The sequence below is a fragment of the Gadus chalcogrammus genome, chromosome 20 (assembly GCF_026213295.1).
Source record: "Gadus chalcogrammus isolate NIFS_2021 chromosome 20, NIFS_Gcha_1.0, whole genome shotgun sequence".
Taxonomy (NCBI): domain Eukaryota; kingdom Metazoa; phylum Chordata; class Actinopteri; order Gadiformes; family Gadidae; genus Gadus; species Gadus chalcogrammus.
The window spans coordinates 14520580-14537316 of record NC_079431.1 but is presented as its reverse complement, the minus strand read 5'-3'; the positions used below and the strand labels follow the sequence as shown (position 1 = coordinate 14537316).

Below are 16737 nucleotides of genomic sequence, written 5' to 3'. Positions count from 1 at the left end.
GGGCTGAAAAGTGCATTGACATTTTAAAATGCAAGGCAACTACTATTGATTAGTTGAAAATAATCATCATCATTGAGATTAAACATCTCTTCCAGTGTCCTGGCCAAGACAGGCAGCAGTAGGCTACAGTCACATATTGCCTACACACAAAACATAAGAAAAATAAAACAACTAAAACAGTCCGCAGGGGGGAGGGGGGATATCAATATCGCAAGACATTTGGGGAGGCACAAGGAAGAGAGTAATATTAAGTTTGAGCAACAAAGCGTAAAGACATTTCTGGAGGCTCAAGGTGTAGTCTTGACTCTATAGACATAGTTCACCATACTGTGTTATTGACATGTTTTCGTTCTGTGTTATAGGGACACTGTCTCTTTAAGATCACATGACTTATGTGTTGATATGCCGGTCGGTGCGATGTTTGAATTAAACGTTTTTTATATGACAAAATGAACGACCCGCCATTGCTTGTTGAGGTGAGAAATTGTCTCTTCCCTTCTTTTATCGCAATTTCTACAGTCTATAGACAGTTTGTGTTACCTGTGAAAGTTTGTCGACAGCGGAGCCATTATGTTTAAAAACATAACGATTTACCTGGGCGATTGTCACTGCGGTGTGTGCACGTGCGTGTGTGTTCTTACCTGCGCGTGTGCCGATTTAAATCAATGCATCTGCAAACAACATACAGCAAACACATATTTTCTTGACACAGACATCGAGTACAAGCCCATAACTTTTAGGATTGATGAGTATTTGATAGTGAGAAAACCTTGTTTTACCGCGTAAAACAAGGTAAAAAAGAATGAATGAATGCGGGCGTGCGTGCGTGTGTGTATGTGTAAAATAATTAATGAAAGCGGGCGCGCATCCATCTGTTTCTAACACACGCAAACTAAACACGTAATGCATAAAACAGTCCATGGCAATGTATATTAATGGGGGGACACATGCATATTAGGAACACAAGTCGATAACTATAATGCATACAATACTGGTAAGAAACAATGTTTGTTAATGTTAATGCGTCTATCATTAAATAGAACCACAGTTACCGCATATCATATGTGTGTTAAGTTTCCTTTGCCGAAATTTATTTGAGGACTCAGTGTTTCTGAAGTTGTGGAAGAAAACGCTATTCCATTTGTGAATTAGGCCATATTATTCGGCCATAAACTGAGCCATTTGAAGTTTGAAATTCATGCAGTCATGCATCTGTCTCATCGGAGACTGCAAACGAGCTGTGAAAATATCAACTTGTCAGATTCAAATGCGCTCATGGCTCTTAAAGGGGATGGGAGATGGCACTCTCATTGGTTTATTGCACGTTACGCCCAAACCACACCTAGGCTACTTCAGACCAACCCTTTTTAGATTTGCGCTGAGCGCAAGAGTCATTTATGCGCCGGTAAAATCGCAACATCACCATAGAACCGCCCACAAAGCTACTTGCGCTTGGCGCTTCTCACTTGCGTTTCAGACCGTTAAAATAGTGCCCAACGTCTTACCTGGGCGAGTGTCGCTGCGGTGTGTGTGCGTGCGTTTGGGGTTCTTACCTTCGCACGTGTCGATGGCGGAGCCGTTATGTTTGAAAACATAACGTCTTAGCTCAGCGAGTGTGTCGCTGCCTTTGTCTTGACGTACGGTGTGTGCACGTGTGTGCGTGTGTGTGTGTGCAATTCCGTGTATTTGTCGCTGCCTTTGACTTGACGTGGGGTGTGTGCGCGTGCCTGTGTCTGTCATGGGTATACAGGTAGGGTACTTCATATTCCAATGCAAGAAAGAAAGACTTGCAATTTGAAGTAAGGTGCTTTAACCTTATTCAATTCCAGTGAGGTTAAGTGGTCGAGTGCCAGGCCCTGCCAACGCATAGTCCCTCAAGTTTGCTGGCAAAGAAGGAGAGGGCTGCCGGGGCCCTCAGGAAGGGTAACGGCAGGGGAGCCAACAAGTAGAGCGAGTGTGGTTCAGCTGTTGCCCGGCTCCCAAACAACAACAGGGGCAAGGGGACAGTCAAAGAGGTGCAAACCCCTATCAACCACACACACAATTGCCGAGGCAAACAAGAACCAGGAGGGCGCTATTAGTGCAAATAGTCTGATAGCCCGAACTGTTCAGGAGCCTTGCGGGAATACGGAACACGGTCCATCAAAGGAGTGATCGTCACAATATTTCACTGTTATTGGTATATGCACCTGCCTCTGTAATAAACGCTTCTCAAATTAAAAATGTAGGGAGGGAGCGGCATTTTTGGTTGTTTATTTTGTAAATCTTGCTCTCTTCTGCTTTATTATATTTTCACTCTTTACGGCTTGCAAAGCTCACCTACATCAGTACTAGAGCTTGTGCATTCAGAGCACTGTAGGGCGAGCTCTGTGGTATGAGACAATGACAATCCTAAACTAATGTTAGTTATAATTAGAAATACATTTTGCAATTCAAAAGTTATCAAAAAGCAGACATTTTTGCCATTATCAACACTTAGACGTCACTTCATTCGTTTTTCTCAGTAAAACCAGCCTATTTACAATATAATTGAAATCAAATCACAGGCTGATCAACACCAACACAGAGTTTGAAAAGGTGTGATTTTTTGGAAGAATTACAACATGTTCAAATATTGAAAATGTAAGGCAATTTAGGCATTAAATATCCTACACGCAGTCCGTTTTAGCATTAGATAGGTGGTTGAAACTAGTGAAATCAGGGAAATACATTTTCTCAATGTTTTTTAATTAAAACAGGGAAATGTGGTACAGAATCGTGAAATAAACATATGCCAAGGTTGTTTGTTAAACCTTACTCAGGAGTATCTTTTTTAATCAAACATTCTTATTTTACCATCCTGCATTTGATAAATCAATGGATAACACTTTAATAATCCCCAAAGGGAAATTCAGGTGTATTAGCAACAAAAGTGGACCGAAGAGTACAAATGAAGACGAACAAGTAGAGCATTTCTAACTAAAATGAAGTTATCATTCTGTGAAAACAAAAGCCACTATATGCATAAAATATTTATCTCGTTAGATAAGTCACTAGGCCATACGAGTCCAGCAAAAACACTTGAGCCAATGTATTTCGAATGTCTTTCATTTTAAAAAGAATATTAGATTTTGGTGCATGGTTGATATATCCTAAATCTTTCTTTTTGAAAGATAAGCCATTGGATTTGCATGTTTTTGTGTCCGTCTGTCCCAAACCAACTGTTGTTAATCTAGACCGACATTGAAACAGGGAATAAATAACCAGGGAGAAGGTTTGCCATGGAAGAAGTAAAATACAAGCAAAGGAAATGTGTGATTTTATATGTTCAAGCATCATTGTGGTATCCCCTTATTATTTGCAGTATAGTATGCTACTGTTTACATTATGGTGTAAAATACTAGGAGAAATAGACCAATCTAAATGTATTGCTACAATTATTATTGTAGCACATGAACTCTCTGTTGTGACTATTTCCCATAAACATTAAATAATACAGAATCTTGTTGCGTACTTTGGTCAATTTGAATCCATGTGAGAGGGTTCATGATCGGGGATATGATCAGGAACTCTATTGCAATGAAGTTCTGCAGCGATGGTGCAATGTTTTTGGAGCCGAAGCGCATGTACATGATATCAAAGACGACAGTGGACATGAAGGTGAGCATGCAGGTGAGATGGGGCACACAGGTCTGCATGAACTTCTTCCTATTCTCCATGGAGCCCCGACACGTCCTCACCAAGTAGATGTAGGACCAGACGATCAGCATGGAAAACATACACCAGTATGGTGAGGTACGCAACGATGCTGTGCACCAAGGTGTTGTTTGACGGGCACGCCAGCAACACGATGACCCAGTTCACGCAGTACAGCCGCTGGATCTTGTCACTGCACAGCGTGAGCCTGGATGTAAGGGTGATGTTGATGGCAAAAATGCTGAAAGGGCTCAACCGCCCACTCAACTTAGCCACCGAGGCCGGGTCGGTGCCCACCCCCTCACCACTGATGACATTGCCCCAGAACGATGTTTCTCATCGAAGCCGGTGGCACTTTCCCGGGTGGAGGCGAAGGTAAGGTCGGCGAATGGCTCCGAACACCTCATGTAAGCTTGCGAGGGGCCCCTTAAAGTCTGCAACAGGGGCAAGGAGACCTTCAAGTTCAACGATGCAGCAATTCCGACGGACATTGATGAGGAAACTCTCCGTCAGCCGTTCAAACGTTGCTCATGCGTTACAAAGGCCAAAGAGTATGACCTTGAATTGCAACAGCCCCTGCCTGATGGAAGAGGCTGTTTTGGGCCGAGCATCTGTGGCAAGTGCTACCTGCCAGTACCCACTGGAGAGGTGTAGGGAGCTGAACCAACTGGAACCGGTGATGTGTTCCAGGGCATCGTCGATCTGAGGAATTTGGTGAGAATCCTTCTCTGTTACAGTGTTCAACAAGCAATAGTTGACACAGGAACACCAGCTACTTTCCTTCTAGACAGTAGCTGGCGCACCGGACCAGAACCACCGGTGAGGCCCAAGGACTACTGGAGGGCTCATTGATTACTGCCTATGCCATCTCCAGGATCAGGGTGTGCATCACCGGCGTCAATCTGATGTTGAACCATGGTGGTCTTTGTGCAGTCCTGGTCTCATGCTGCAATGATGTCCAGTGACTGGTTCAGCAGCTCCTCCAATGGCCGTTTCTTAGTGGATAAGAGGCCTTCACTGCTCCGCTGAAGGAGCTCTTGCAGTGCCTGGTAGGTCACGGCTGAAGAGCTCTGAGTCGGGTTGAGTAAAGGGATGGTCAGCTAAGCTGGTGGGATGGTCACTGACAGCTGAGGCGTTGGCGTCACTGCTGAGAATGAAGTCGTGGATGGACAGGCATATTCCCAAATGGAAGCTGGTGCGGGTAGCCTTCCACCGCTGCAACGGTAGTTTTCTACCACCATGGATCCCAGGCAGAGGGTGGCACGTTCACTGTAGCCTTCAACTGAGGGAGCAGGTCATGGCCAACTATACAAGTGTCCGATATGTCAGCCAGCCAGAAGTCGTGGTGTAGCTTTGCGCCCCACTGTGACCCACAAGGTCACGCTCCCCTTCATCTGGCCCGACTCTCCAGCGACTATCCTGAATTTGGTGTTGATAAGTGACCAACCTTGTGGTAGGGAGCCCTCTGTGTCGACCATCGCACCAGGGCCCATAAAGGAGATGGTGGACCATGGGTCATGGCTCCAAATCCACCCTGTCAAAGTGTCCCAACTTCCCCCACACCATCGACAATTCCATAGTCCCTCTTTCCCCTCAGGTCAAGAGTCTGGGTGATATCCTCGATTGCACACTTTCTTTTGAAAAACACATTAATATTCTCACTCAGTCTGCTTACTTTCACCTATGCACTATCCAATGTCTTCTTCCATCACTCACACCCAACAGCACTGCAACTCTGCTCTCCACTCCCTCTGCCCGCTTGTCCACGATGGGGCTCACCGGAAACAGCCGAAACAGCAGGGGTCAGCCCCCGACACACGTAGGTCTGTGGGTGGTGGATGCTGGGGCAAAGTCGCAGCCTGGATGACCACCTCTCTGTCTTCCTCCCCCTCGTAGTAGTCCTGAGGCTCTGGACGGTTGCAGGCAGGGTTGGATGGAGGGTTCCACCTCCGTCTGTTCCACCACGTCAAGAGCCGCACCAACGCTGGGTTTAGAGCAGTAAGTCTGCAGCGAAAAAAAACCCAGGCAATCTCCCTCCTGGCTCTCTAGTTGCTCCCTGCTGTGGTCGGTGAAATCCCGCTCCCCGAATCACCTCTCTAGCGCCCTGGTTAGTGCCTGGAGGTCCCGCTGCTCTGCTGGTGCCAGGTGGAGTACACGCCCTGCCGTCCCCGCCTAGGCCAGGGCAAGGTGGATGGCTTACTCCTCCACACTCCAGAAGCAATGTAGGGCAGCGAGAAGAAATGTGCAAGGTAGGGCTCTAATGGGGTCAATAGGGGCCAATAGGCGGCTGCCAACGGCCTCTGGGAAGTTCTCAACCCTGTCGCAATAGGCTCATCAGTGCGCCCCGCACAATCTCACTCCTCCCTGGGTCCATCCTTTGGATGCCTCATGGGAATCCCCCAACCTGGAATCGCCTTCTGCATTATCAATGTTTAATCCCACTTCTGACATCAATTTAGCAACAACGAGGTGTCAGGTTTTCAATGGTTAATCACAGCTCTTGCGCCCCTTACGCCCCTTGGCTGTGAGAACTGCCTTAAATTGAAACCACACTGAACACAATATACCACACTCATTAACCCTCCACCCTGAACATCTCTTTGGCGTTGTCGGTTTTTCTGAAACTCCACTGCCACCAAGGCATTGACCAACCATTGAACCCCACCTAATGTCACTGCCACAGAGGACCCAGAAGGGCACTAGGAGGTCCAACTAATAATAGTCCAAACCCCTCCCAGGATCCTTTGCGGCAGCAGCTTTATTGATTTTGAATGTATTGTATGTAGCTATTCAGCAATGTGTCAATACAATAGCTGAATTGTGAAAGAATCTCCAATCAAGTTATTAGATATGTGTTGCTACTGCTGGCCCTTGGATTTGATTTATTTCATATTTATCCTTATCAATTGATATTGTAATTGAAACTATTTGAAAAGGAAGTATATTATTATAATAATGATAATATTTTATCCTTTCAACTCTCAACGTTTGAAAAACTAATTTTTAACATGGCTTCCTCTAACCTAACATCCCAGCATTGCGTTTTAACATAATAATTGTACTCTCTGATTTGAACAAGTTAAAGGTACTATGTCTAAGGACCACAAATTAAGTCTAATTTCTGGTCTCTTTGGGGGGTCAGTGAACTGCAGCCTGCTCAGGATTGTACAATAAGGCAGGGGCAGCTCTGTGGTATGAGACAATAACAATCATAAACAAATGTCAGAAATAAAAAAAATGCATTTATCAACACTAAGACGTCACTTCCATCCCTTTTTCCAGGAAATACCAGCCCGTTTAAAATATCATCAAAATCAAACCATAGGCTGATCAGGACCAACAGAATGAGTCGGGGAAGGTCTCATTTTTGTGCAAAATTAGAAACTGTTCAAATATTGGCGATGAAAACAAAATAAAGGCATTTGATCAATAATACACTTAGTCCCTTTTAGCATAGGCTGGTTTAAAACTGTTTAAATCACTAAACATTAAATAAATTGAACAATGCACAAATTTTCCCATCATTAGGTGAGTGCTGCATGCAGCGCTCAACTATTGTTCTTCATAAGTTTTATGCTTTCTTTCTTTCTTTCTTTCTTTCTTTCTTTCTTTCTTTCTTTCTTTCTTTCTTTCTTTCTTTCTTTCTTTCTTTCTTTCTTACTTTCTTTCTTTCTTATTCACTACAAACTTTGGGAAATTGTATATAGTATTGCTACATGTGGGACAGAATCATAACAAGTCTGAAGCCAAGTTCTTTGTTAAACCTTGTTGTTATATATAGCATTGTATATTTCTTAATCAAATTTTCTTATATTACCTGTGAGTAGATAAGGCTTTATTTATACACAAAGTGAAATCCAGATTTTATAACTGCAAAAGTGGACAAAACAATGCAAATAAAGACAAACAAACAAGGTTTCTTTCTGCTCAACATTAAGTAAACATTCTGTAATCTTAAATGCAAAACCAGAGCCAAAACTTAATATGTATCAAATTGGACCAGTCATTAGGCCATAAGATTCCAGCACGAACACTTGCCTATGTATTTCGGATGTCTTTCAATAAAATAAAATGTATTTGCTTTTAGTGTATGGTTGTTATATTGTCTTTTTTCTTATTAGAAGATATGCCATATGAGTCTAGCACGAACAATAGCCAATATGTAATGTTTTAATTGCAACACAATGTTTTCACCTTTATTTTATGGTTGTTATAGTAATACATTTGTGATTGGAAGATTAGCCATTGGACTGCCTGTTTGTGTGTGTGTGTCTGTCCCAAACATTGTTGTACTGCAACCTAGAGGCATTGAGGCAGGGAATAAATAACCAGAGAGGTTTACCTTGCAACAAGTAAAATGCAGGCAAAATAAATGTGTGATGGGATATGTATTCTTGTGGTATCACCTCTAAGCAGTTTAGTATACAAAAACGGCACTTTAAATAATGGTGTAAAATACAAGAAGATATAGACCAATCTAAATGTATTGCAAAAAATATTATTGTCAACAAATGAACGCTCTATTGTGAATACTTCCTATTAATATTGAAATAAAACAGAATCTTGTTGCGTACTTTGGTCAGTTTGAATCCATATATGAGGGGGTTCATGATCGGGGGTATGATCAGAAACTCTATGGCGATGAAGTTCTGGAGCGACGTAGCAATGTTTTTGGAGCCAAAGCGCATGTACATGACATCAAAGACGATGGTGGACAGGAAGGTGAGCAGGCAGGTAAGATGGGGCACACAGGTCTGCATGAACTTCTTCCTGTTCTCCATGGAGCCCCGACACGTCCTCACCAGGTACATGTAGGATAAGACGATCAGCAGCCCGTGGAAAACGTACACCAGTATGGTGAGGTACGCCACGATGCTGTGCACTGTGGTGTTGTTCGACGGGCACGCCAGCAACACGATGACCCAGTTCACGCAGTACAGCCGCTGGATCTTGTCGCTGCACAGCGTGAGCCTGGACGTAAGGGTGATGTTGATGGCTAGAATGCTGAAGGGGGTCAACCAGGAGAAGCAGACTAGCTGGGACAACCTGTGCTTGTTCATGACACTGTGGTAGTGCAGGGGTCGACAGATGGCCAGGTATCTATCGTAGGCCATGAAGGAGAGAATGGACAGGTCGCTGCAGGCAAACGAAAACATCACAAAGGCCTGCACGAGACACCCATTGTAAGAGATGTCGTGAGACGAAGACAGCAGGTCCAGGAGGAATTTGGGGTAGAAGCCTGTGGTGCCATAAATCCCGTTGATGCAGAGGGAACACAACAGAATGTACATGGGCTCATGAAGGCTTTTGTCCAAGACAATGGTGAGAATCAGAGAGCAGTTGATGGTTAGTATCAAGCAATAATAAAGCAAGGTGGAGGAAAAGAGAACCACTCTGTAGTTTGCGATCTCATTCAACCCAGAAAGACTAAACACTGTTATCATCGAGATATTATCCATCATCATTTTCATATGCCTACAACATTCATCATATCAACTGTATCTCCCTTTGTTGGACTCTCACAATTCTCGTTTTGGTTATAGCGGTTAGAAAGGGAGGGATACTCCTGTACTCCTAATCTCTCAAGGGTCCGTCCTCTTTTGTGTTTTAAAATATAGTCAGGAGACAATCGAGGCGACCAATGAGCATGCAAGTTTAAATCACCCAATCATCACAGGTACTACGTTCTTCAGTGGATGGTACATTAGAATGAATCATATTATGCTTGACAATGATTATAATGTATTTCAAATACTCAAATAAACATAGCAAATCTAGACCTAAAGTGGTTTTTAGACTGTTACAGAACATTTTATAAAGAACACTGATACTAGGGCTTTGTCTTAATTGCCAGGAGGCTTTCTTATGTAGTAATTTTTTTTGGGCCGACGGAATCTGAAATATGTAACGTATTGCAGTCGAAAGGGGGCCAACATGTTTATATGGGCTGTTTTGGACAACCTTTACAAACAACCTATTATATCGTTCCGATTGGAGATTATGTTAAAGAAATGTAAGCTATTTAGCAGGTTGTAGAGCTATTCCCATGCTCCAATATATAATGATGATTATGTTTAAATATATGCATTTTTAACCAGATCAACAACTTTTTAAAAGACCCTGTTTTTTCGAACAATCTGACTCTGAGTTTGGATCTAAAACAAACTCATAGAATAGATATCACTCAACAAAATAAAAGTAATTTGACAATCATGAACAGGTTGCTGTTTTAGGTGTTTTGCATTAATGACCTGCATTCGATACAGTGGACCACAAAAGTCTTGAGAAGTGGGTTTGTACTTTTGTACACAACAGGTTCTGTACATAGAGTTCATAAATAACACATACTGCTAACCCTAGGTAATGTTACAAGACCACAGTATGCTACTACTTTATCTATGTGGAATGATAAACACAACACATATCAGTTCAATCGAATGACACCAGTGCCATGACCAAATATTTGAACACCATTAACAAATGGAGTAGCACAAATATATTTCAAATTTAATGAATCCAAGAAGTGCACATTAGTTCAAAACCTTTGACATTTAGTTTGGGGTTCCCACTATTTTCAGTGTATCATTTTCCAAGTGTTTTCCAGGATATTTTCCATAGTCAGATTCCCACCGTTTTCCATTAAATCGCCAATTCGTAAATGATAAAAAATGTACTAATAAGTATGGATTTGTAAAATTATGTAGTACTTGTATATTATATTGATTTTCTGTTATCTGGTTAAAGCTTTAAAGAACCATCATGGGTATACAGGTAGGGTACTTCATACGCCAACGCAAAGAAAAAACTTGCAATTTGAAGTAAGGTGCTTTAACCTTAGTTGGTTCCAGTGAGGTTTAGTGATGGAGTGCCAGGCCCTGCAAATAGAAGTGCAAACCGATCTGTCCCAGGAGTCCCTGAGGCAACAAATCCTTCCAGATCAAAGCCCCCACCTGAGGGGTCAGTCCTCCCCAACATCCCCATCACCCAACACATAGTCCCTCAAGTTTGCTGGCGCTGACAGACAGGGCTGCCAGCCCCCCCAGGAAGGGAATCAGCAGGGGAGCCAACCGCTGCAGCACGTGTGGTGCTGCTGCCGCCTGCCCAACAACAACTGAGGCGAGAGGGCGGTACGGCAAGAGTCCATGCCAAAACGTGCCAAAAACTGCAAGTTTAAAATATAATGGAAATAAAACGACATGTTGATCAATACCAGAGATTGGGGCAAGGTGTCATATTTGGAAGAATTACAACCTGTTCAAATATTGGAAATGTAAAGCAGTTTATGCATTTAAATGAGCTACATGTAGTCCCTTTTACCGTTACAAAGGTGGTTAAATCTGTGAAATCAATGCATATAATATTTTTTAAGCCATGTTAAGATTTTCCAATTTTTTTATTTAAAATTGCTACATGTGGGGACAGCATCTTGAGAAGCTTATGTCAAGTTTGTTCTTAACCTTAAATCAGGATTATACATTTTTTAATCCAATGTTCTAATTTTACCGCCTTGCAATAAATAAATACATAGATAACACTTTATTAATCCCCTAAGGGTAATGCAGGTTTGCTAGCAGCAAATGTGGACCGAACAGTGCAAAGGAAGAAAAGTATTTATACTTAAAGTGAACATAACATTCTGTAATATTAAGTGAAAACCAAAGCCATTAGAGACAGTCACAATCGATTGAGCGATACATTTCACAAGAGGTCTTTTAATAAATAAAATAATTTGATTTTGGTGTATGGTTGTTAGGGTTAGGTTAGGTAAAAGCTTTACCATGCAACAAGCAAAAGGCAAGCAAAGGAAATGTGTGATGTGATATGTTCAAGCATTATTGTGGTATCACCTCACCTCTTTGTATAAATAGATACTACACTTTACATTATGGTGTAAATAAACAGATATAGACCAATCTAAATTTATTTCTACGATGATTATTGTCAGCACATGAACCCTCAGTTATGAGTAATTCCTATAAACATTTAAATAAAAAATTATCTTGTTCCGTACTTTGGTCAGTTTGAATCCATATATGACGGGGTTCATGATCGGGGATATAATCAGGAACACTATGGCAATGAAGTTCTTCAGTGACTGAGCGATGTTTTTGGAGCCAAATTGCATGTACATGATATCAAAGATGACGGTGGACATGAAGATGAGCATGCAGGTGAGATGGGGCACACATGTCTGCATGAACTTCTTCCTGTTCTCCATGGAGCCCCGACATGTCCTCACCAGGTACATGTAGGACCAGCCGATCAGCACCCCGTGGAAAACGTACACCAGCATGGTGAGGTACACCACAATGCTGTTCGGTGTGGTGTTGTTCGACGGGCACGCCAGCAACACGATGACCCAATTCACGCAGTACAGTCGCTGGATCTTGGCGCTGCACAGCGTGAGCCGGGAGGTAAGAATAATGCAGACGGCCATAAAGCTGAAAGGGATCAACCAGGAGAAGAAGACCAGCAGGGACAGCCTGTGCTTGTTCATATAACGGTGGTAGCGCAGGGGCCTACAGATAGCCAGGTATCTATCGTAGGACATGACAGAGAGAATGGACAGGTCGCTGCATGCAAACGAAAACATCACAAAGGCCTGCACGAGACACCCGTTGTAGGAGATGACATGAGACGAAGACAGCAGGTCCAGGAGGAATTTGGGGTAGAAGCCTGTGGTGCCATAAATCCCGTTAATGCAGAGGCAACACAACAGAATGTACATGGGCTCATGAAGGCTTTTGTCCAGGACAATGGTGAGAATCAGAGCGCAGTTGATGGTTAGTATCAAGCAATAACAAAGCAAGGTGGAGGTAAAGAGAACCACTCTGTAGTTTGTGAACTCATTCAACCCAGAAAGACTTAACACTGTTATAAGTGAGACATTATCCATAATCATGTTCATATGCTTACAACATTTTTGTAATGAAACTATACCACTCTTCGCTGGAGTAACACAATGCTCATTAGGGTTACAGTTGTAAGAGAGGGAGGGATTGTCCTATACTCCTTATCCCTAAAGGGTCCTCTTTAGTGTGTTAAAATATATTCAGGAGACAGTCAAGGCCACCAATGAGCATGCAAGCTCAAATCCACCAATCATGTTAGTCAGCACAGAAACTACCTTTTTCAGTGAATACTACATTAGAATGTATCATATTATGCTTGCCAATTATAATGTATTGTGATTATCGGAGGCATTAATGGAAGACAAAGACTTTAAAATGAAGATGTTAGGTGTTCATTTTTTTATTTAAACCGGAAAAAAACCTTTCTTTTCAACATGTTCTACACTGGAAACCACACAGGGCGTCAGTCCTGGAGGTGCAGTGGAAGATGTTGTTCGCCTCGGTGGCACTGTGTGCTCAGCAGGGTAGTAAATATAATACAGCGATATGCATCGATGTTTGAGCGTTACATTGATGCAGTTGGATCGTTCGGCAATCAATCGATGAATCGATCTTAGGGATGCAAACAATTAATCGATTATCGATTAATTGTCGATAAGAGATTACTCGATTAAAATAAATTACTTGCAATTAATCGCATTTTTAACCCGTAATTCCCCAACCGTCCACCAGAGGGCGCGCTTGACGCCAGACGTACTTGACGCACACGCGGGAACACAAGCGAAGCAGAACAAGACAAACGAAAAGCGGGACACTACTAGCCGTGTTCGAAATCGTTCCCTATCATGGATGTAGTGCACTAAATAGGGTGCACGCCATTTTCTAGGGTGTTCGAATTCTCAGTGGTCCACTATATAGGGCACTATATAGTGGACTTAAAATAGGGTACATACGATGTTCCCTACATGTTACTCCCGTATACCACAATGCAATGCGGTTGTATTTTTCCAGGGGAGAAGAAGAAGCCGAATAACCGCGAAAAATAATACATTTAATGATGGAGTGTCCGGCATTCGTTTAGAAATGTCAACAATTTATTTGGGATTTAACATAGAATATTTAACATTCAAAATTAATTAAACAAGGATACAACCTCCAGCTTTCGTCGTGAGTGCCCGGTTTGTTTACTTGATGTAGGCGCATCTGTCTGCGTCACACAAATACCCGGCGCATTTACTGACGCAAATGACGTTTAGAAATGTTCAGCGTAGTGTCCGAATTCTCGTTCCTTATTCCCTATATAGTGCACTATATCATGTACACTACATAGGGAATAGGGAACGATTTCGAACACAGCTAGTGACACGATGAAGAGGGCAAAACGGAGTGCAGTAATGGAGCCACTTTAAGTTGGTTAATGACGACAAAGACGCCAAATGCACAATATGTGGAAGTATTTTTGACAAATGTACTTGTAAGTCGCTTTGGATAAAAGCGTCTGCTAAATGCCCTAAATGTAAATGTATTTTAAAGTACAACAACTAAACAACTTTGTTGAATTACCACCTAAATGTGTCACATTCAGAAGGAAATTCAGCTTCTCAGAAGAATTGCCGCTTATCAATTAATCGATCATCGATCGATAAGATGAAACAACTATCGATTAATGAATTACTCGATAATTTGCATCCCTAATCGATCTACATTGATGGATCGTTACAGCCCTAATACTACAACAGGGGAGTGCATGAACCAGTCCAATGACTGCTGAGCTTTGTAGAGACCCTCTTATTCCTTCCAGGAGGGTATTTCCACACTTGGGCCCCCTTCACAAAGTACTCTTCCGTGCAGCTGGTGTCATAAGCCTGCTCTTGGCGTACTCCAGCGTTTTTGAGGGAAATCCGTCTGGTAAATGCGTGAGTTTCTCTAAACCACTGTCGTAGCTGTGAGAAATATTCCAGGCCAGGCTCACTGCCCAGTCCCGGTTCTGGAGGGGGCCCGAACATCAGGTCTACAGGGTCCGCAACTTCCGTTCGAAGATTAGAGCGGCCGGGCTGCAGTGTGTGGACTCTTGAACTGCGGTTCTGTATGACCTTTGGATCAGGGGAAAATGAAGGTCGAAGTCTCTTTGTAGCCGGTTGGAGAGGATAGCAAGCCGGTGGGCCATCATGCCCATGATTAAACCATTCCACAAGACCAACGTTCTGTGGATGCAATGAGGTGGTCCGAGTCTTCACCCCCAGTTGAAGTCCTGGAATACCTGGGCCTCAAAGTTACGCCCCTGGTCCACATGGAGTTCCTCTGTTGCACCGAACCGTGAAAACAGTTCCTGCACTAGTTGCCGTGATGATGAGGTCTGATCTGACACCGCAAATGGCCATTTCAGGAAATCCTCCATAGATACGAGAACATAGCGGTTGCCATTGTCAGTGAGAGGAAAAGGACCATGGTTGTCGACTCCCATGCGATCCATAGGGACCCCCACTTGGTAATACTGTAAGGGGGCATGTTATCGTTGTGTGGGCACCTTCAGCGGTGCAGCTGTCACACTAGTGGACCAACAGCTCAACATCCTGGCGGCAGTTTGGCCAGTAGAAGCTGCCACGGAGTCACCATGAGGGTCTTTGAGTCCCCAAAGTGGTCCAACGTTACTCAGCCATGAACCGAGGCCCACATCACTAGCGTCGGTATTCACGATGAATGGTTCGGCTTGGGTCTGGATAAGCCAAGAAGAGGGCCCTGGTGAGCGCCGTTTGCAGCAAGTCAAAGGCAGTGTTGCATTGCTTATCCCATAAGAAGGCCTGCTCCTTGTGTGTCCGGTGATGTAAAGTGCTAGCAATGCTGGCAAGAAAAAAGTCTTTGAAGGAAATGGCGATAAGAAGCCAGGCCCAAGGTGTTTCTCACCTCTACGATGTTATGAGGAAATGGTCGCCCACTCAACTTAGCCACCTTGGCCGGGTCGTTGCCCACCCCCTCACCATTGATGACATTGCCCCAGAACGATGTTTCTCATCGAAGCCGGTGGCACTTTCCCGGGTGGAGGCGAAGGTAAGCTTGGCGAATGGCTCCGACCACCTCATGTAACCCTTCCGGGCGAGAGCTGGCTCACCTGTTTGGGGAGATTGTTGGCAGGACAACCAAGGCCCTGAACATCGTTCTATTAAAAAAGAAGACAGCTGCTGCCTCCAGGTTAGAGGCTGAAGCAGAGGAAAGTCTCAGGTCAGCAATCCCTCTCCTACCAGACTTCGAGGACCTGTTATGTCGTTTACTTCACCATCATCCTACCATAGATGGTCAACGCAGACTAAAGTGTTCTCCAACATGGCCGCCCAAGAGCAGGTCTGCTGTGGGGCACTTCCAGCTGTGGACCAAGACCTGGCGCCACTCATTCCCTCCCCAGGTTCTTTGTTTGGGGGTCCTGCCTGTCTGAACAAAGACAGTAAGGCGATGAAGAGTCTGTTGGGTAAGCTTCACAGGTCCACGGCGATGCAAGCCCGTCTGGCTACTACTGCGGCCATCCTGACTCTGTACACCAACCACCTCTCTGGTCTCATGCAGAACCAGCCGGTGAATGCCTCTCTGGTGAGGGAGTTCCAGTCATCAACGATGTGCCTGGCTTCGGTGTCCAAGGAGTAGGCACTGGCATTAGGCCACTCGTTGGCTCAGATCTGGGAGGTGAGATGACATCTGTCCCTGTCCCAGTCGAAGCTACAGCCAGCAGATAGGGACTGCCTCCTCAGGGTGCCAGTGGAGCCAGAGCCAGAGTCATGGGCCTTATGGCAGCAATGGTACAGATAGTCCCTCAGGCCCATCTTCACATGCGCACTGTTCAGAGGTGTCTCCGGAGTGTAGGCCTGTGTCCACAGAGCCCCACCCATGCCAAGGTGATGGTTTCCCAAAGGCTCTACAGAGCCCTACGCTGGTGGTGGACACTGGAGGGGCCGGTGGGGGTCTCAGTATATCAACTTTTTGGAGCTCAGGGCGGTTTGTCTAGCCCTAAAGCACTTTCCGCCGCGGCTCAAGGGTCAGCATGTCAAAGTCAGGACCGACAGAACAGTGACAGCTGCGTACATCAACAGGCAGGGGGGTTTGGGCTCCCCAACCCTCTGCAAGCTGGCAACAGCTCTGGCCTCACATGTCTTGGTTTTCGACGATTCCTACCCTACTAGAGGGTCAGCCATGGATGCTTCCTCTAAGGGGGACCTCTTGT

At 44.2% G+C, this 16737-nt stretch overlaps 2 protein-coding genes and 1 pseudogene across 2 annotated transcripts; all 3 read right to left on the bottom strand.

The window, feature by feature from the left end:
• Positions 1–1834: 1834 nt before the first annotated feature.
• On the bottom strand, positions 1835–5153 carry LOC130373796 (olfactory receptor 51B2-like; annotated as a pseudogene).
• A 3042-nt stretch (positions 5154–8195) lies between these two features.
• LOC130373795 (olfactory receptor 2K2-like) lies at positions 8196–9148 on the bottom strand. The gene has a single exon (XM_056580428.1). It carries the CDS (start codon positions 9144–9146, stop codon positions 8196–8198), a length of 951 nt encoding a protein of 316 aa, XP_056436403.1. The 5' UTR covers positions 9147–9148.
• A 2464-nt stretch (positions 9149–11612) lies between these two features.
• LOC130373428 (olfactory receptor 6C1-like) lies at positions 11613–12602 on the bottom strand. The gene has a single exon (XM_056579908.1). The coding sequence runs from the start codon at positions 12581–12583 to the stop codon at positions 11636–11638; it is 948 nt and encodes a 315-aa protein (XP_056435883.1). The 5' UTR covers positions 12584–12602; the 3' UTR covers positions 11613–11635.
• Between the last annotated feature and the right edge of the window lie 4135 nt (positions 12603–16737).

Coding starts and splice junctions, on each gene's coding strand:
- LOC130373795 (XM_056580428.1), bottom strand. CDS start 9,146: ATGAAAATGATGATGGATAATATCTCGATGATAACAGTGTTTAGTCTT.
- LOC130373428 (XM_056579908.1), bottom strand. CDS start 12,583: ATGAACATGATTATGGATAATGTCTCACTTATAACAGTGTTAAGTCTT.